General features: G+C 48.0%; 1 protein-coding gene and 1 long non-coding RNA gene across 2 annotated transcripts; both read right to left on the reverse strand.

The window, feature by feature from the left end:
* Window positions 1-8,882: 8,882 nt before the first annotated feature.
* Window positions 8,883-10,452, reverse strand: LOC140213594 (uncharacterized). Its single transcript, XR_011890486.1, has 2 exons — window positions 10,268-10,452; window positions 8,883-9,102 (listed from the first exon to the last, which is right to left on the reverse strand). It is a non-coding gene; the product is annotated as an uncharacterized lncRNA (long non-coding RNA).
* Window positions 10,453-12,108: 1,656 nt separating this feature from the next.
* LOC126544810 (uncharacterized) lies at window positions 12,109-17,577 on the reverse strand. Its single transcript, XM_050192301.2, has 2 exons — window positions 16,234-17,577; window positions 12,109-12,268 (listed from the first exon to the last, which is right to left on the reverse strand). The coding sequence occupies exons 1-2, from the start codon at window positions 16,743-16,745 to the stop codon at window positions 12,121-12,123; spliced, it is 660 nt and encodes a 219-aa protein (XP_050048258.2). The 5' UTR covers window positions 16,746-17,577; the 3' UTR covers window positions 12,109-12,120.
* Between the last annotated feature and the right edge of the window lie 2,925 nt (window positions 17,578-20,502).

Consider the following 20,502-nt stretch of genomic DNA (forward strand, 5'->3'; position numbering starts at 1 on the left):
GATATCTTTGTCTTTCTTCCACGACGGTCATGATCGCGAGTTGACGGGATGGCGTCCGTCAGAGTTGGCACAGCGGGTTGGTGAAGTCCGAAGAGTGTTCATTTCAACTACGCCTTGCACAAGTAGCACACCCTCTGCAGCTTTGCGACCCATGCCCACAACGCTGACACTTGAAGCATCGACGCCGGTTCAGCATGTATTGCCTTGTACGAAGCTTAACCGGTTTCGATTGATTCAGGTAGGTTGCTGGTTCCGAAAGTAACAATTATGTGCTTGGCAGGCATTTCCTTATGATCTCGCCTTATGGTTATTCTTTAATTGCGCCTTGACTTTCTTCTGGTCTTGCCATCCTTCAAGAAGTTCGCTTTCACCGAGTTCGAGAAGGACATCTTCCGAGAAGACACCGCGCACTGTGTCTATCGATCTGTGTGGGCCTCCTATAACGGAAACGTCGCCAAACGCTACAAGTTTCCAGAGTTTGTCGTACTGCACTTTGTCACGAACTTCGAGAAGAATATCTCCGCTTCCCACCTTCGTTTGAGTATTTAACAGTGGAAATGATAAAAATGCATTAATATTTCTTGCCTAAATCCAAGAACTAACTGAAATATGTCAGGTATAGTAAATAGTGGCCATAAGTAACTGCAAGCTGTGCACATCATCATCATCATCATCAGCCTGTTTTATGTCCACTGCAGGACGAAGGCCACTCCCTGCGATCTCCAATTACCCCTGCCCCACCTGTACCCAAAACACACTTCTCTTCCTCCAGTACGCGCAGGCCATGGGCTGTTTTGTTGGAGCCTGACAGCCAGTGTGTCGGAACGGAACGAAGGCAAAAACGAAAAACGAAGCAAAGCGATGTTCTTGCCCGGAACGAAAGCGTAACCGAAGCGTTATTTACTATTTTGTTTCGGAGTGAAACCGACATATTTTTGATCGGTTTCCGGATCAAGGGGAAAGTCGGCAATCCGAAACGACCGACGTCAGCATTAGCGCGTACTTCAGGCAGGAATGCTGCGAGCGGTAGGCTACATGTTGAGCGCCCCACTAGTGTGAGCCTGCCGCTCTGCGCACTAGCAGATCGGTATTGCAGCAAGACCCAAGGCTTGCGTGCTGGAGAGCTTATAGTTTCGTTTTCTACGTGTGCAACCCTGTGTTGCCGAGGTTTTATCGTTCGTTTAGATTCGTTTTATCGGAACAGCGGTATCGCATTTCGGCTAGTGCACTCAATGACGTGGTGCTTCTGTGATCATGCTCAGTGCCTTGACTCAATGCATAGTTTCATACAATAATCACTAGAGGGAACGAGGGCGCTAGTGTCTACGGGAGCTCCAATGGGAGCTGTTGAGCCAGCATAGGAATTATGGGAAGTACATGGATATATGCCTAAACTCATAGAGTTTTTCGCTATATTACATAGAGCGAAATCTGGCGCCACCGTCTATGGGAGTTTCTTAAGGGGCGCCGTGCCATCATGGGAATGACGGTATATGTGTCTGCGAGGCTTGTGTTGGCTGGTGTTCTAAAAGGCTTCGTCGAAAACGTGGATATGGCTACAGAAATAAAGCGTTCTTAAAGTAAAATCTTCATAAAGTGTTTCTATTCACGCAAATTACATCTTTACTCACCTACAATGCATGATGAAGGGAAGAAAAGCAAGAAGAGACGACAAACTGTTTCAAAGCGAGCGGCCCGCTGATACTTTTTACGTATAATATAATCGTACACGAAATAACAAGTTCTCATAGTTAAACAAAACACCTTTTTGTGTAATAATAAAACTAAAATAGCTTTTTACGTGCAGTTTTAGTAGAAAATGAATCATTGTGACAGACGGACCGGTGCTTGCCTGGCTCTTCGAGAACAATGCCAATCCGAAGTCACAATATACCGGCGTTCCCATCGTGTGCATTCCCATGCCACGGCCGCTGGATGAAAACGCACAGGTGCGTTTTCATCGAGCGGCCGTGCCCATGCATACCACAGCGCAGCAGCGCCAGGTTTCCCTCTGGGTAATATAGTGAGAAACTCTATGCCTAAACTTCGTCCTTCTGGCTTCAAACGGCTTCGTGGCTTTGTAAGCCCGTCATATTCAACAATAAATCGTTAAATAAACGTTATTAAAGCTGTCCGATGGCAGGATTCGAGCACAAATACTGAAACCACTACGCGATGGACGCATGCATCGACAAGCGACATGAAACGCCCTTACGAATTTATCGCGGGCAAACCAATGCCTTGATACGCTTGGCGGGTTTCGATTTGGCCGCCTCGACAAGCTCAATCGCTGCTATTAGCAGCCATTGTGCGTGTTCGCAGCATCTTCCGCACTTCGAAGAGTATATATTGCTCTGACATTTACGACAATGAAGACATATCAAGTGTAATGAACAAAGCCACAAGAACGTCTGAATCCACAAGCACGAAGATCGGACAAAGCCATGTACTTCCCATCACTCCCATGGTAGCTCAACGATTGCAGCACCAGATGACTCAAGGCACTGAGCATTATCTCAGAATTCATAATTCAGTTATTGAGAAAAATAAATACTGTGTTTTTATCGTTACTTTGCTTCGAAAATTTTTGCATGCGAACCAAACCCGAACCGTTACGGATCATTCTTTTTTTGTTGCGGAGCAGAGCCGAAATGGAACTTTATTCAGAGGAACGAAACTAAAACCAGGACGAAAAACATTCTTTCTGACACCCTGCTGACAGTCCCAACTTTTTGAAAAATCTGTTGTCCGGCGTTATCGAAAAATTGACCCTCTGGCGTTATGGCACCAAAATTCAATGGCACTAAAATTGATGGTGCCACTATTGATAGTCGAACCCACGACCTTTGGTCTTAATTAAGGCAAGTTAATAAGGCACTCTAACCCACGACCTCTGATGCGACCAAACTTCAATGGCACCAGAATTGATGGTGGCATCATTGATGATCGACCACACGACCGTTGGTCTTAATTAAGGCGAACTTAAGTAAGGCACAGTGAATTAAGATACAGTTAATTAGGGTACTCGAACCCACGATCTTTGGTGGGAGTCGAACCCACGACCTTCAGTTGCTGTTAATTAAGGCGAATGTAATTAAGGCACAGTTGATTAAGGTGGAGTCAACTAAAGCACTCGAACATACGCCCTTAGGTGGGAGAAAACAATAGCAAGTAACAACGCATTCGAATGAGAATGTCAAGTAATCTAATTAATGCCTCGTGAGCCCGCAGGCTTTCGCCTTCATCCTCTTTAGCGTATGTTAAAGTGACTCACATTTTACATGCATATTGAGTGGAAATATGAACAAGTCATGCTGAAAGTCGGCACGGAATATGAACGGCTTCGCAGCGCGACCGGTCCAGAAGAACAGACGCCATGCAAATGGTCGAATGTGACGTCATGGGTTATAGCGGACGTGACATCATGGATGAACGTAACCGTTTTGGGGCCCTTTTGTCTGCTTGTCGTAGAGCTCAGGCATGTAATGGTGTAATCTGTTTTGAGTGGGGTATGTGTCTGTTTGTAGCATTCTGAGTGTAACCGCTTGAGCTCGAGTGAGCGTGCGGTGTGGCGTGCTATATTGTCTGCGTTGTAGGTAGTAGTGTTTAGTGATTTCATTGTATGTAGTGGGCGCGTCCTTATTCTCCGAGTGGTCGGGTGACAAGTCCTATTGCACCAATTGCAATACATCCCTTAACGTTTATCATTTACTCTGGCCGTGCTCGCAAGCTCACGTAAACTACGAACAGGACAAGCGCAAGTTTGAGGAAGCAATCCGGAGCGAAGAACTCGCTCCCCAACTCTGGGCCGTCCAGCAGGTCCACGACGCCGCCAGGAAACTCAACCTCCCGGTTCCGTCGTGGGAGATGCCCACTCTATGAGAGCCCAAAGCTCTCGTGGCCTGCAGGACCTGAATAAAGTTGATTTCCTTCCTTCCTTCCTTCCTTTTGTCTGCTGTGACCCGATCGCAGCAATCACGGCCTCCATCCAGTCTACAACATAAACAAGTTTTTAAATTCCTGCTTTTATAAATACGCTTATTGATAAAAATATTTTTGCGTGATATTCCAGCATTATTACTACAAATTGTTATTTTTAAAATAATTATTAATCTTCCTGTTTTTGATGGCTCAATCGCACACTACTTATAGTTTCTTTGCGTTTTTTTTTTTACTTCAAGATATTATGTAAAGATTCAGGTGCCCAATTCCTGGCCAATCCCCTAGTGTGGGTATGATAACATGGTTTATTTAGGCCGGCCACCCATGGCGCCGCGGGATATCGGCAGCGCCAGACACTCTTTCTCTATGCAGACACCGCGGCCGCTGAAGGTCGAGCGCGCTAGCGCGTTCTATATTCTCTCGCTACATGCCCGTGAGCCGTTTTCTTCTTCACCGGCTCTGGAAGCGATGGACGCGCCGCTACAAGCCATAGCGTCACAATAATCATCATCGTCAATTTTGCTCTGGAGAGCCCTTCCAACCTGCCTCGCAGTATAAAAGAGCGTCTCCCACGGTTCTTCATTCTAAGGCCTCCCGCTGGTCCCGCCATTGCTGAATCGTCGTCGCGTTGACGTCAGGTCACCGAGCCGCGGCGGAGTTTCAAACCCCCAGCTCCTCCGCCCTGAGGATTGCTTCGCGAGATGGTCGCCCAGGTACCGTCACTCGAAACCCTCCATGCCCAGTTCGCCCTGGCTGACACGGAACACCGCGGTGCGTTGGACCTGCGTCAGCTTCGTCAGGCACTCGAGCTGGACGCCGGGTGGCCGCCTGTGAACGAAGCATGCGCCAAGAAGATCGTGCGGACGTACGACGACGATCTGGATGGAGCCGTCAACCTGGACGAGTACGTCGAAATCGTCAACGACATGGCAGCCCTGTGGCAGTTGTACTCGGAGAACGCGGAAGGGGAGCCCAGGAGAGTCCGCAGGGATCGCTTCGGCCAAATCCTGGCCCCGTACCTGGAGCTGGGGCCCCCCGCACAGCTAGCGCTGCAGATGCGCGTCCTTCATTTGCCGCCGGAATTGGACTATTCCGCTTTCGTGCGTGAAGCCTGCTGCGCCATCGCCGTTCGACGCGCGTTCATTCGCGAGAGGAACAAGCGAGGCCTGCTCCAAGATGAGTTCACCATGGAACCTACGGAGCTTTTTCGTTTTATATTGCGCCTCTTGAGGTAAATCAATAAAATGACTGCATGGGCTAGTTGGTTTACGTTCATTACCTTTAGAATAGGGGGCCCAAACGCTTTGGGTCCCCTGACAAATAGCGATCACGCTATTGCGCACGCGCGAGACGCAAATGGGCCTCATTGCGTCAACACGGCGGCACCCACCAAAGCGACGACCACGCACACCAAATTCAACTGACTAGGTTCCTTTACCTCGTATAATTTGTAAGGTATGCGAGTGGATAGGTTATCGTTTTGTCTCGTTTTACGTAAATCACGAAGATGCCTCTGCGACTTCTGACCAGAACATGGCAGAGTGACTTTCCATCTCCTAGTAAAGGTGGCAGTGTTGTCCACACTTGTAAAATCTTTCATGGATTAGACAGCAAGCGAGCATGCTTCGAATGATATTATGCACGCCCGGGTGTTCTTTTTTCTTGCTTTAGCTTGAGCGCGTGGAGCCGCGGAGGCGCAACTTCGTCGTCGTCGTCCGAATGCTGACAGAATCACCACAAGTATACGTCAAATCGCCATCACATTTCCTCGAAGACACACTAAAGTAAGAATAGGTCTCGGGACTTGGACATCTCGTCTCGAGCATCTTACTTGGAACAACGATTGAATCTGTCGAAAGCAAACGTGGTATATTGGATGAAGCCGACCACCAAATTGACCATGCTTGCGCGGATTATAATATGAACGCCATCGAGTGAGCACTTAAGATACAAGTGGCCCGTTTGTCTCAGCTGGGGATGGCTCGACAGTTGATGACCCAAAACATCCGTGGTGCCGAAAACAACGCGCGTAGCGCAACACAAACAGTAAATAATAAATAACGCACAGAACAAACCTGGACATTCACGAGTCAAACTTTTCCCCGTCCACTTTATCGCCTTCTCCGGTACTGCGCATCACGGACCAGCTGATGCAGCAAGCAGGCTGTCGAATTCCACCATGTGTCAAATTCACCGTCTGTTTACGTGAAGTCTGTTTACATGTGTTTACGTGATGCAATTGCGTAAACACAAGTAAACACAGATCTACAGGAACTTCTGTCAGAAATGTTGCGCGGCGAGAAGAGGCAGCGACTTCCGACGCTACACGACGAGCGAGTCCGACCAACCATTGTTTCAACATTGCCTCCGAGATTTACCCCCACGCGCGTTTCGTGGTGGATCTCGGAGGCCATCGTTCCAATGTCGAGACTTGCCGAGCCGCCGTCAGAGACGCTGGCTGTACTCACAGACACTGCGCGCGTTCGGCGTGACTGCAGGGACGCGGACGGAACGCGGACGGCGTCGGCGGTAGCTCGATCTGTCTCGTCTTTCGGTGCGTTGCCTCGTTGGTGCTGCTACACATTCATTTGGCGGTGAAACGTTCGTTATTACTTGGAAAGTCGAGGCCGTACTACATTCGTTTCGCGAATTTCGTGCTGAAACGGCAGACGCCATGACGTCAGCGAAACGTCACGGACCCCGAAGCCTTTTCTTGTATTTGGTCCGCTTTCGCGCGAGACGTGTTCAGCAAACTTGCAACGTAGGACGTCTCTGGCTCCTTTATAATACAAAGCGGTATTTTTCTTTATACCGTTAAACGATTCGGTAGACCCTAGAGGATGCTGCTAAAATCGATGACATCACGGAGAACTGGTGCAGGAGCGTTAGAAGAATAGGTCATCCCCCTCTCTCGTCTTATATATTTACTTGTGCGTATTTTTCTTGCTATTAAATCCTCCTCCTAGGGTAGGAATTTGGTCGTTCTTCTATTGCATAAGCGCAATTTACTATGAGCCTATATACTTGTTCCTTGCTTAAGCCCCTTCAATGTATACGCATGCAGGCATACGTAGCATATGCTGCAACGGCATGCTGTGTATTCCAGTACACCATGCGTACCACTCCATTATAGCGTCTCTCAAATCAATTAAATATTAGTTAATTTGTCTATCTACCTATCTCTTCACCCATTCATCCATTCGTCCACCTATTCATCTATCTATCTATCTATCTGTCTATCTATCTATCTATCTATCTATCTATCTATCTATCTATCTATCTATCTATCTATCTATCTATCTATCTATCTATCTATCTGTCTGTCTATCTCTCTATCTATCTATCTATATATCTATCTATCTATCTATCTATCTATCTATCGATCGATCGATGGATCGATCTATGTGCGCCAGAGGAGGTCGCGTGAACGCACGTCTACACTGGCATTCACCGCTCGGGTTAGCCGGACGCGTGTGAAGTGCATGGTATATATAGCCGTCCTCCCTGTTGGCTAGGACAGCCGTCTTCAGCCGACACCTGAATAAAGAGTGGGGTTATCGAGACGCGGGTGTAAACAGTTTCTCGAATCGTACGACCCAAATACGAGAGCGCGGTGTAAGAGAGACGACCAAAACATGTTTTCAGGTCAGCGGTGTTTTCCGGTGGCAGTTACTCGAAATACGCAACCTGCTTTCTCTATTTTTTTTTTTTTTTCACTTCGAACAGATTCGTCTCTTTTTTAAACTGTAATACGCTTACGGATGGGCTAAGCCTTTTTTATTGTCTCAGCAAAGAAATTTTTTGTACATTTTCTTTCTCTCGGACAAAACTTGTGCAATTTCGTGCAACGTTTTTAGCACACTGTGACCGGTTTAGAGCATCAACGTTTATAGAAAGCAGGTTCTATAAACGTTGCACAGCATATCATGATGCGTCACCAGCTGACGTCGGATACGCCTTACGCTATTCTTGAATGTGTGTTAGAGCATCGCTAAACCGGTGCTCTAATCGAGATAGCCGGCGTGTCCGTAAGGAAGCAAGGAAGGAAATCAACTTTATTCGAGGTCCTGCAGGCCACGAAAGCTTTGGGCTCTCATGGAGTGGGCGTCTTCCACGACGGAACCGGGAGGTTGAGTTTCCTGGCGGCGTCGTGGACCTGCTGGACGGCCCAGAGTTGGGGAGCTAGTTTTTCTAGTGTCCGTAAGCGTGAAACACCAGTGACGTCACGGCAGTGTGAGTGCTGGTAGAGCCGTCTCCTGACACTTTCTCAACAACAACAACGCGTAATGCTGCTTCGTTCAATATCCTCAGAAAAGAAAAGAAAATACAGTACAAGCTGAATGATCCACGCTGCTAATTACGCTTTTGCAACGGCAGATAGGCTAAACGTGGCTGTAGCCTTCGCAGTTCTGTATGCTCTAGCTGACGTCAGTGGGACGAAGTGGCGCCACCAGCGCCACTATATACACAGGTCTGTGTATAGTAGTATTCTATTCACTATACGTTTATGCCTCCGGTGTTCCGGTCTTCCGTGTCATCTCCTTGTTCCGTATTTTAAAAAAAATGTTTAGTGTGTCCGACATACGCACTGGCGTTTGTGTAATACAGGGTTACAGGACGCTAGTAGCGGCATCTCGTGAAGCTTCGTCTAAAAACAATGTTTTATATAGACACGTTTTGGTGTTACAAGACTGTTATTGACGAACACGTTTAAAAGGCAACGTGTTCACGATTGCCCCGCTGCCGGAAACTCACGCCAGTGGCGAAGTAGAATACGCTTGGTTACTGCAATAGTAATTCCTTTTCAACTGTTTTCGACAAGAACACTCATTGAAGACGAAAACGTCTTTAAAGGCATTGTAGTTAGGTGAAGTTCCACGAGATGTCGCCACCGGCGTCTGGTAATCCGGTATTACGCAAACAGCCTTGATTACACCGGAAATGCCAAATCCTTCTATTACAGGAAGCGTAACAAGTTTGCTGACTAGCTAAAGCTCCCGCACGACTGAGCTAGCAAGCGTCGACGTGTCAGGCTGTAGCAGTGGTTGTGGTCCTGGGAACGACGCTTCCCGTTGTCGCAACGTCTGGGTGCAGGACGCAGCGACAGCACAGCAGGACGGAGTTGAGCGACCAGCAGATTGCCGCGAGCCAGATCGCCAGCTGCGAAAACAAAGTGTCGATTTATTTGGGCAACTATTTCGAACTACAAGGAGATGTGTTTAGTAAAAACTTGGTAAGTTTGCCTAACAGTACTACCGGGTTTTTTTTTTTTTTTTGTAGACTGAAGGCTGAAATGACCTACGAGACGATAAAGTAAATTAAAGAAATTTTATTTCACATCCCAGCGATGTTAGAGGCGCAGACAGAAAGCCTCTACAATGGTTTTTCCAAGGGTGTCCGCCTTTTTTCTTGCGATAGCAAGTATGTGAACACTTTAGGCAAACTTTTACCGTCCGCATACATTTATGAATATGTATGCTATCTTTATTTCTTAACTATGCCGGCATATGCCTGATGCCATATATGCCATATGCCATATATGCCATATGCCATATATATGCCATATATATGCCATATGCCTATACAATTTAACCGCCAAAGTTTCGCAAGCAAGGTTTTGCGTTCTTGACTGAATTATTCCTCCGAATTTTCAAGAATTGCAGCGCCCAGACAGAGCCATAGACACATTCACAGTCCATGCCCGCTACCTTAAATCATGTCAGGCTAATAAGACGTGCAAAATAGTATTTGTGTTCGTGCACGTTCTGAAAGTTGAGTATACAATCGAACGCTTTTATAACGAAGTGCTCAGAGCACCCGAAATCATTCGTTACACAGTCAGTCCGTTGTAAAGGTTCCGCACCGCACAGCTCACAACAGAACTAGAACAGAATTATTTCTTCGTTATACAGGTCATTTCGTTATAGAGGCGTTCACTGTAGAAGCGCTCCACTGTGATTTCACTGGCCCCGTTATTTACGGGCAACGCAGTGGCGCCATGCGCGACACCATTTGTTTCGCATGTGCCGTAAAGATTGCACAATAAGAAGTTAGTTGATGTAATTAGTGTAATTAGTGAATGAATTGCTTAATTTTTTTCTTGCATATGATCTCCGCCTGGGCAGATAATTAATCGGTACATATATTGGAGTAATTCGGGTAACTTTTGTAGTCTTTTTTTTTAGCGTTCAAAGTAAAAAAAAGCACACGCTGTATAACGACGGCTTTTAATTTTTTCGAAATCCGGCTCCGGGATTCATTGGCGAGGGAGAAATCAAGGGCAGGCGAGACTGAAAGATGCGTGGCACTGCAATCATTAGCTTACTTCGGCTCTGGTGAGCAGCGTGTAGAAGTTGGCCATCTTGATGACGTCCGGCTTCCAAGGCAGGTCTTGAGCGTCGCTGCAGCTGGAAACGAAATATCTATGCAGATGAACCTACGCGGGAGCCTTTAAATATATATATAGTACGGGAATCGCCATTATAGAGTGCTTTCAAAGAGCGTTCTACACGCTTCGTGGGAGAAGGAGAAGAGACGTGAGAATTAAAGGGACGCTAAAGCAAGAATTTCGATCGATGACATTGAAGGTAAAGAAAAACTTTTAGAAATTCCTATTGACCCTGTCACTAGAAATTGACCTATCGCTAGCCTTATCTGCCATACTTTCCCTTGGGGCGGCCGTCTCCTCTGGGCGTCTGCGCAGGGACGCCTGTATCGGAATTGAAAACTTCATTGGGGACACAAAGCGGCTACCTCGTTAAACTTCGTGGATTGTCTGCTGCCTCTTTTCTTCGTATTCAATTATTTTATCTCGAAAATCATTGTAGCTAGGTTTCTTCTCACTGCTGAATTTTTTTTGCTCCTACCTACTCTGTAATATTCCAAGCTTTATGGTGGCTATGATATTTCATTTAACACACACGCACGCATACACACATATGTAAGGCCACTTGATTCTTGGCAAAATTACTGTAGCGAGTAAGAGCCATTCCGTGGAAGAAACAAAAAAAAACGGCTTCAGCTGTATTAGTGAATTCCGCTTTCGCAATATAAAATAAGTCCACTGTTTCCATCACAGTGAGCTTGGTAAAGCCTGAAAAAAAAAACGCACAGAACAATGACAGTACGCGGCGCCGCTATATTAGAGTGTTTTAATTGAGTGCTCGACATGCTTTGTGTTAGAAAAAACCTAAGGGTCACTTAAAGAGTATCCAGCTCAGCTGCCTTGTTAAATTAACACTTATGCGAAAGCAAAAAAAGAAAAAGAAATCTCTTAAAGCTGGAAGATGATTGATAAGCACAGAAAACATGCAAAATACAAAAATGGGTGGCGATTATTCCACGGTGAAGTTCGCCCACTAACTCCTCGTGACGTTACAGAATCTAGTTAATATTTCATAGACAAATAATGACTGCACTGCATTCCAAAGGAAGCAAAATACTTAACCAAAATTTCGATAAACTCTCCCGCGCCAAATTGTCCAAATGCGAGAAAGTGTTTTGAAAGGAAAGAAAGTTTTGTGAGAGTGTTAATGTGGCGTACGTCACACCAAAGCATAGGCGCGGATATATCCGCGCAACATGGAAATAGACTAAAATTTGCCCTTCAGTATTAGTTTCAACTAATAATCAGCAATATCAATACTATTCCGCCAAATGAACGAATATTTAGTATTGAAAGAATAACGCCGGGTTGCCGGAGAGGAGTACGGCAGACACAACGCTAGTAGCGACCTCTGGTGACGCCGCGTCTGACCACGCGTCTAACCAGAGGGCACGCAGAACTAACACTGCAGTCTACTTCAGTGCCGGCGTGAAGCGTTGTAATGGTAGTGACAAAATCGTTAACGTGCAGCACATTTAGAGTTTCTTTCTCGGCGATAACGCTGATAACGCATTGTGGTATCGTCTCCCTTCCGTCCTTGTTTGCTGGCGCTAAATATGCTTTTAGTTTACCAACACGCCCAACAAATGGCGAACGCGAAATTTTTTTTTTCAAATGCATTGCAGTTGCAAAGAATGCCACGAGCGATAGCTTGTGGCATTCTTTGGCATATACCTGTATATGTATGTGGTAGCATATGCAGTAACTCTACTACTGGCAAGCCGTAAACGTAACTCTCTATAACATTGTCCCTCCGAACTTTGTTATCCCAACAGTGCCACTCCAAGGAGCGCTCACCTGACCAAAGTATGCCGCTCCAGCGAGTCACACAATGTGGCCTGGCCCACCGTCAGCAAGATGGCGCAGGTGAGCACGAGCATGGAGAAGACACAGGTGATGAATAACGCCGGTGGTACAATCTTCCACGGGGCGCTCTCCCTGCTTTGAAAACACGCCGAGAGAGAGAGAGAGAGAGAGAGAGAGATCTAGAGTATGTGTGTGCGCGTGTGCGCGTGTGCGAAGGAATCGGCATTAACTACAGTGTGATATGTAGTGCTATGAGATCATTCAGCATGCGAAAATAAAGATGTCGTATAGTTTCGCCCGAAAGGCGAAACAGTGCGATTGCGATAGTAAATTCTTGGACAGCTATACGAAGTAAGGATATCAGTATTATTGGCCGGAAAAACTTGTAAACATTCGCTCAGTAGCTTGCATGGTGTCCCGCGCGCCCAGACAAACATGAACACAGCTCGCTCGCTGACCGCGGACACGCGCTGTCCAAACGATGTCGTGGGTATAAGGGCGGCAGCAGCAGCGAGCGAATTGCCCTTCGTGCTGCATGTCGCTTCAGCGAGAACTAAGCGTCGAGAACACAGCGCACACGAAGCTATCAGCCCTCGGCGAGCCTAGACCCTGTACCCACCGCAGATCGCCTTCAAGATAGGGCCCGCGCGGTCGCCGCCTGAGTAGAACACCCGTGGGTTGAGGTCTCACTGAGTTAGAACTGTGGTGTTCCAGATGCCCCTTTGGTCTCCTGGAGGCGCCTCCATGTGATGTTTTCTTAAACCACGACGCGTAAGAAAGGCGTTGTGTGCGTGTGTGTGTTTGTGCCCGTTCAATGAATACTGAAGGCGCTAACCTACACTGTAAGAAAAAAAATGTGTTCGACTCTCCTTTTGCGAGTGTAGGGAACAAAAAGATATGATATTTGCATTTGGGTTCTGTGAGCTAAGGTGCTCAAAAAATTGGCGCTCCGCTAAGCCAGACAGCCAGTCCAGGGCTACAGCCTCTTGCACACTCATTGCCATGTTGTGTTATTCGCACAGCATACCCCACCCATCGTGCATGCAACATGCGTATTCCAAGAATGTGTCGCAGCGAAACCGTACAAATGAGCCGTTACGTGAAAACGCGTGGGCGCTGGTGAGATAAATGTTAATGGCAACCGGTAACCGGTGATCATCCAAGTGATGGTATGGTACTGCAGGTTTAATATGTCAGAAAAGGTCCAAGGAGGAGAGAAAAGATCGCAAAGACAACCATTCGCACACAAACTCGGAAATGTAGTCAACAAATAAATAACAAAACAGTAAGTGGAGCTTTATGGCGCCGCCAATAAATAAAACGTTATCCATCTCTGGGGTCGCCAATCTTATGGAAGTCATCTGGGTGGTTTAGCATATCTAAGGCGAGTTCCACTTGATTTCCTGTTCGGATCATGGCCAGGCGCATTTCCTGACTGGAGAGTTGACCCTCTATTAGTTTTTAGACCGTGTAATAGAGAGACCCATACCAGAGTATGGAAGGACTCTGCCCATACGGAGAATCCTGTGTGATGACATGCTTATATATGGAGACCAAGGGCTGGCTTTATGAGTTTTCTAATGGGTTTGTTTAGTTTTTTGTTGGTTTTCTTAAATACCGCGTACAGCGCTGCATACGTCACCCTATAGAGAGGAGGAATGCTTGAACAAGGCGGATGGTCTCGTTCTCTTTCATGCCTCGGTGTCTGTTTGATATTCTTGATGTCTGTTTGCTTTTCAAGACCTGATCCGTCGTACGTCCTGGAGAGGCGCTGGGGCATCTGATCGCATTTTGCATCAGCTTGTACGAGGAGTCCCATGATTCTGAGGGTTTCGCGGGGCTTTATAACCTGTCCCTCTAGAATGACCAGTGTGCAGTTTCATTCATCTTTGTGCGGCGCACGCCGGACCACAAGAAGCTCTGACTTCTGAGGCGAGCAGACAAGTCCACTCTCCTTTGCCTATTGGTTTACCGTGTCCGCTGCCAATGGCAGCGGGCAACGCAAATGGGGACAACGCTACCTGCAACGAATCACACGGTACTATACTGACTCAAACCGCTACGCTTGTGTTCGGGACGTAACTGTGGATGTTATTCCCTACACAATGGTGGTTACTGTCCAATTCCGCCGTATGTTGTCAAACACATTCGCCTTCTTGTCAGCTCCGATTGGTTAACTGGGCCGCTATGTCCTCTCTGATTGGCTATTGGATATTGCGTGTGGAGACAAGCCTAACTTGGCCGCTGTACAACACGTGTGCATTCACAAAACGTGCCTTATGCAAGTGAACTTCTTTCTTCCTTGAGCCATTCTAGTGCCTATGTACAGCTGTACGAGCACAGACCGAACGGCCATTTTTTTTCACAAAGCAAACAAGATCCCAGCACGTCTTCGCTATCGTCGTCGTCTGTTCGGAGGGCACCCTCGGAGGCCGCCATCTGCCTGCCCTCCAACTCATCATTTGGTCCGCGCTTGCGACGGCGCCCCATCGTCTCGTGATAAGCGGCATCCAGGATGGCTTCTCCGTGTGTTTTGTCTGTCTCTCTGTCTGTCTGTCCGTCCGTCTTTGTCTGTTTCAGTGTCGTCGAACCATGCACGTCCGTCCAGCTACCGACCTTATTATTATGCATTTCCGAGCGCCGTGTCAGAGAGAGAGAGAGAGAGAGAGAGAGCGAAAGAAAGTAAGAAGAGCCGAAAGGGCAACAGTATTCGCGTTTTGCCCTGTGTGGCAAAACGCGCCACAAAAGGCCCCGCGCTCGCTTCTTCTATTTTTTTTTCCTTGCCACCTTCTTCCTGTCCTACTCTCCTTCATCTTTTTCTCCCCACACCCCTTTCCCCGTACAGTGCTGTTGAGGTGTCCTCCTGTGAGAGACAGTTACGGCGCTGCACTCATCTTTTCCATCTCCCTTCAATATCACTTCACACACGCTGCACATGGCGCGGCTCCGCACGCCCTATCTTGGAGGTGATCAGCGACGGGTGCGAAGGCTGGGAGAACCGAGATGGTTGATGGCTTCGTGTGCGTTGAGTTCTCGTGTGATTCGTGTTGGATGCCACGTAATCAAGTTCCATATACGCGTCGAAGCGAGAGGCCGCACGAAGCGTTCGCTCGCCGCTGCCTGGCGCTCTTCATCTCGCCAGCTTGTGACGCCGAGTGTCCGCAGTCATCCAGTGAAATATGTTCATCTTTGCCCGAGTGCGCGTGATACCACGCTCGTTAATTTAATTAGTAAGCGAATGTTTGCTGCAATTTGTATGGTTGATAAAACTGCGACCGTTATACTTCGTGTAGTTATCTAATACTTAATGCTTTGCAATTGCTATCAATGTTTCGCCTTTCGGACGAAACTGCGACTTTTCTTCATCTTTCTGCATCTTCATTCCGGCCCTTAATATCCGTGGCTCGTGTTTGTGTCCATTGAATCGTAAAAATATACATATTATTGCCCTAAAAAGTAACGTCTTTCCATATTGCGCATTCGCTACCCTTACGCCGCAAATCCTCCAGCCGTCTTTAACTATTCATCCATGGCATATCCATTCACTTTTTCCTGTATACGTCTTTGAAACTCAGTGCCAATGACAAGGTAAAAAGCTGCTCCTAAACTATGTCCACATTTACTACAGCTCTAGATGCCGCGATAGGCTAATAAAGTAAACATGTATATGCTCCGTAGTTCCAGCGCTATTTCTTCACACTACATAACCATGTCCACGTTTACCATATAGATAGATACCGCGGCAAGTTTCCCCACACTACACATGAGTCCTGGTCATATGCAAGTTTTCTGAAGCGTGCAAAAGCCCGCACCATTTGGAGTTGCAGGCAACCCAAATACTTAAAAATAACTTTTGTTTTTTGTTGAGCTTCCAATAAGTTAGAAGCGTTCCGTTGCGACTGCCTCCACTCCACAATTCTCGCAGACACAATAATAGAGGTTTAGACGCATCCCAGCGTCGTTACACGTATACGTGTCAATGCTCACAAGATGCTCGCTTCTTGAAAGTCATGTCCCCAGTCACGTTATAAAGCTTTAAAAAAATTACAGATCACCATGCGCGATGCTATGCGCTGTAGAACAGAGACATTTATACTTACACTACGGACATGTCTTGCACCTTGCGGGAGAATGAGCAGAATATCCACAGCCAGAGAAACGCGTAGATGAATGACGACACCGTCGTGAAGAGGCAAAATTCGCACGCCCACTTGCCTCCCCAGGAACTGGTCGCGTAATCGACGGAGTAGTACGGCACGGGCCTCGGCGCACTGGCGTTGCTGGCGGCGACCTCTTCGTCGCGGATCACGCTAACGTTGGCGAAGAGCGGGCAGTACACCTCGAAGTTCTTCAGCACCATTCCGAAGGCCAGAACGCCCGCCAAGGAGCACAGAAATGCGCCCATGAACACGCCGATGTGGATCCTCTGCCACTGGTGCAGGCGCTTCTTCTGGTCGCGTCGCGTCGAATCGTTATTCTGGTCGCCTTCGGAGTCGCGTCCGGACGAGGGCAGCGCTTGAGACGCAGTCTTCACAGTTCGCGACACGTGCTGCAGTTTGTTGTTGGAGTCGCGACCTTGGCACGCTTGCCGCTTGTACTTATTCCTGCTCATGGTTCCCTGCAGGCTACGGAAGATATGAAGCTTGGCGGCTTACGTCTGGTCGCGGTAAGCCAAGGTCACGTGCGCTTGCGCAGCGTGTGCTCGATACGGACTGCCGTAATCCGTCCTAGGAATACGTATTCAATTCATCTTGTCGGGCCTAAGCCTCAGCGAGTTCACGTTGTATAATGTCCACCCAAACAAGTGAAGACTCGCCAACGACCGGTCTTGTCTCTTCTGAACGACTGTCTTCGGCTCGTGACAGCCTAGGCGAGTTCTCGTAGTAATGCACGTACATGCAACGAAGAGCCGTCACCTTCCGTTATACCTCCGTTGCGGACAGCAAACCGCATTTGCCTCTTCTGCGTCAGAGACATCGGGCGCTCGCGGTACAGTTCACGCACACGTATGTGCCATATACTGACGCACGACATCAACTGGCCTTTCCCATCCAGAACAACAGTCTTCTACCATTTGCCTTCCAGCGCTCAAGAGACGGCCAGGTGTCACGATTTGAAGCGCACGTCTATGCACACGCAACGAGTACTAGATCGTCGCGACGCAGTTCTCTTCTGCACAATTGGCGTGGCCCCTTCTACTTCTAGACCAAGCCTAGCGTCATCGCGTGGCCGGTTCCGGTACCAAAATACAAGTAGAAGTCCGGACGACAACGTCAGTGGCCCGCCGCTTGCCCAAGACAAACAAACGGCGAGACCCGGTCCCACATTGACAGCACGCCGTGCGCGTATGGCGCTATATAACCTCGCTCTCTTGCCCGGCACTACACACGTCGCCTCCTCGGTCATTATTGAGCAGACGAACCCGCTGACGATCGAGTCAGTCTCATATTGAACAGCCGCGCACACTCGTTACGCGCTCGAAGTGGTGAACGAAGGAACAGCGTGTGCCCCGTATGTCCGAACGACCGTTGCAAAGGCGTGTTGTTCCGCGGCGTATACCGCGAATAACTAACTGTTCGTCTGGAAGCCGTGGGCAGCTTGCTTAGCTGTCGTAACACCGACGCACCCTACAGAAGGCTTTTTCCGAATCCTGCGGCTTTTCGTAACGAGCTTCCTCGTACGCGTCGTCGTGGTTCCACACCTTTGTGCACATGGGCTTGCTTCCTTCACTTACTCGACGGGCCCTCGGCGTTGGCAGAAACGCGAACGTGTGCTGCTGCGATGTTTTACAAATGGCGCAAGCCTCCTTCAGAGCTCCCTCGCCTTCAGCCTCCCTGCGATGGAAACGAGCTAATTTTACAAGCCCGGAGAAGTAAATCGCATAGTGGCAGCACGAGCAGCGCGGGCCTGTCAATCGGCGACCCCATCTGGAAGTGTCGGACAGCTTGTTTGAACATTCCGCCACAAAGCCGAGCCAAGACGTAAACGAAATCTCACTTGGCAGCTAGGGGGGTTAAAAAAAACGAAGAGGTGGAAACAGAGAAAAGGAAGGATTCGGAGAGCGGCGGTGCGAGACGGTTGGCGCAACGAGCTAGACCTGGCTAGACGTTGCAACACCATCTACACTTGTCGACGCAGCTCCGGCGTTCGCAGGGGTTGATTTATGGGCAGACGTAGGTGGAAGGTGCGGGGACGGAATGCCCGTATAGCGACCGTGGGAGGAATTCCTGGGCGGAGTATGTCGCGGCCCGCATGTATACCGCATTTCCGCGCTTGTTGCGTGCACCCGAAAAACTTCAGAAAGAGTTAAAACGCCTAATCTGCCGTTTGCACGCACTTTAGTGCACTGTATATCTGTAGGAAATAAGTTTGTGCCGGCGTGCCCGGGGATGGCAATTTTGCTCTCGGCGGATTAGCGAAGACACCGGTTTCGATGTATTCATTTCCAAAGTGCGCGACGATCTCACATTGGCGTCCCAGTTACTTTTGTGCTTCGTTGCATGAAATGGCGTTTTCTTCTTTTTTTAAAAAAAAATTGGCAGCTTTGCCCGAGAAGGCGGGGGGCCCGAAGAAGGCGGGGCCCGGGGGGGGGGGGGGGGGGGGGTGCGCGAAGCATTGACAGTGACAGTAAAGGTTGAGTATGGCGTTTGAACTCCTCTTGCGGTGTTCTAAACATATACATCTAACAGGCTCAGAAGAAGAAGAAACTTTATTGAAGAATAGTCCGGCAGTTCTTGCTGTGGTGGCCTCAGGTGGCGGCTCGAAGGGGGCGGGCGGCATCTTCGACTTGCCGGACGGCCCAGAGCAGGTCTGCCAGCTCTGAACTTTTGATAGCCGCCTCCCAGCGGCGGCGACGCCTACGGAGAAGGTCCTCGGCGGCTCCCGCATCCGGGGCGGCGTCGGGAAGAATCGAGCTCGAGCCTTCCCGTACTCTGGCAACGGCCGCGATTATGGACGCGTCGCGAACGCAGCAGCTGGTTTGATTATACCGTTGTTGCCGGCACATTCCCAGAACATGTGACGCATCGTTGCTCTTTGTCCGCAAGTTTTACACGCGTCTGTTGGATATAAACGCGGATAGCATTGGTGTTGGATAGCGGGGCTAGGGCAGGTGTGTGTCTGGAGCAAGCGTAAATAACAGGCTGAGAAAATTTAATATCGCTAGGGCTGATTTATTCCTGACAGTTTTTGAGAATGGCAGCCCGCAAAAAGATGTCATGAAGCATCACAGTCACGGAGCATGGCTTTTATATTAACAGGCTGAGAAGATTTAATATAGAAGCCATGCTCCGTGACTGTGATGTTTCATGACATCTTTTTGTGGGCTGCCATTCTCAATATCTGTCAGGAATAGATCAGCCCTGGTCTAATCTATTCCCGGCCCCGGAATAGACCCGGTCTGAGTAACATTAGCGGTTGTACCGTATATACAGTATATCATCTATCTTACATATACGACATGCATTTGCATATAGCATACATGCACTAAATGTATGCGGAACGTCGTGGCGACGCCGACGGCAAAATATTTCGCTCGAGTGAAAATAAATATGTAACAGTGCATTTTTACCGCTAGTTTGAAGGCGCAAATTTCGAAACTGGTACCATCTTTGGAATTTCTGTTGCCTCTTTAGGACGGTGATTAAAATTCAAGACTCTTAAAATTCCTTATCGAAAAACAAAAACAATTGAATGGAGAACGGCGGAGTGCACTTTTTGAATTGTTTTCATGTACATTTCAATGACGGCGGGTTCGGAAAGTCGCACGAATTTTCCATGTAATTCTTATATTACTGTCCTTCATATTTTAATAGCTCACAAAATATCCAACAATTAAGTACATCGACTTTTACTCCTCCCCATTTCCCCCAACGTTCACTCAGTATCCTGACATATAGAAACAACAGTTGTATAGAGGTGCAATTAAGACATGGACACACATGAACACCGCATAAAACGAGCCAAAAGAGCAATGATAATGCACAACCAAAATTCAGCAGCAGCGACGGTAGTATAAGTAGTACTAGCGGATGGAGGCCGAGGAAATTAAGTTGTGAGAGGAAAGAGTTACACGCATAGCAGAGTAACTGCCCCTCGAAGCAAATAACAGGGCATATGTTATTCGTAAATACATTGCTTGAAGCAATCCCCCATCGTGATAAAGGAGGAGGTTTGTTTAGAATATGTGGAATTAGGCAGTATATACCGGGTCTTCAAAATTAAGCTTTATGGCTTTCTTAAAATTACACACTGGGAGGCACGCGAAGACCAGCTGTGCGAATAAGTTATGTGACCAGGGAGACACATCATAAGAAGCCAACAAACACAGACACCTAGGGACAACATAGGGGAAATTATTTTGCTTGTTT

The sequence above is a fragment of the Dermacentor andersoni genome, chromosome 10, assembly GCF_023375885.2.
Source record: "Dermacentor andersoni chromosome 10, qqDerAnde1_hic_scaffold, whole genome shotgun sequence".
Lineage (NCBI taxonomy): Eukaryota > Metazoa > Arthropoda > Arachnida > Ixodida > Ixodidae > Dermacentor > Dermacentor andersoni.

What these genes read in the sequence shown, in the direction of transcription:
- LOC126544810 (XM_050192301.2), bottom strand. Translation starts at nt 16,745, where the DNA reads ATGAGCAGGAATAAGTACAAGCGGCAAGCGTGCCAAGGTCGCGACTCC. An exon ending in GTGCAAGACATGTCCGTAGT is followed by an intron (nt 12,269 to 16,233) that starts GTAAGTATAAAT and finishes GTGTTTTCAAAG; the next exon opens with CAGGGAGAGCGCCCCGTGGA.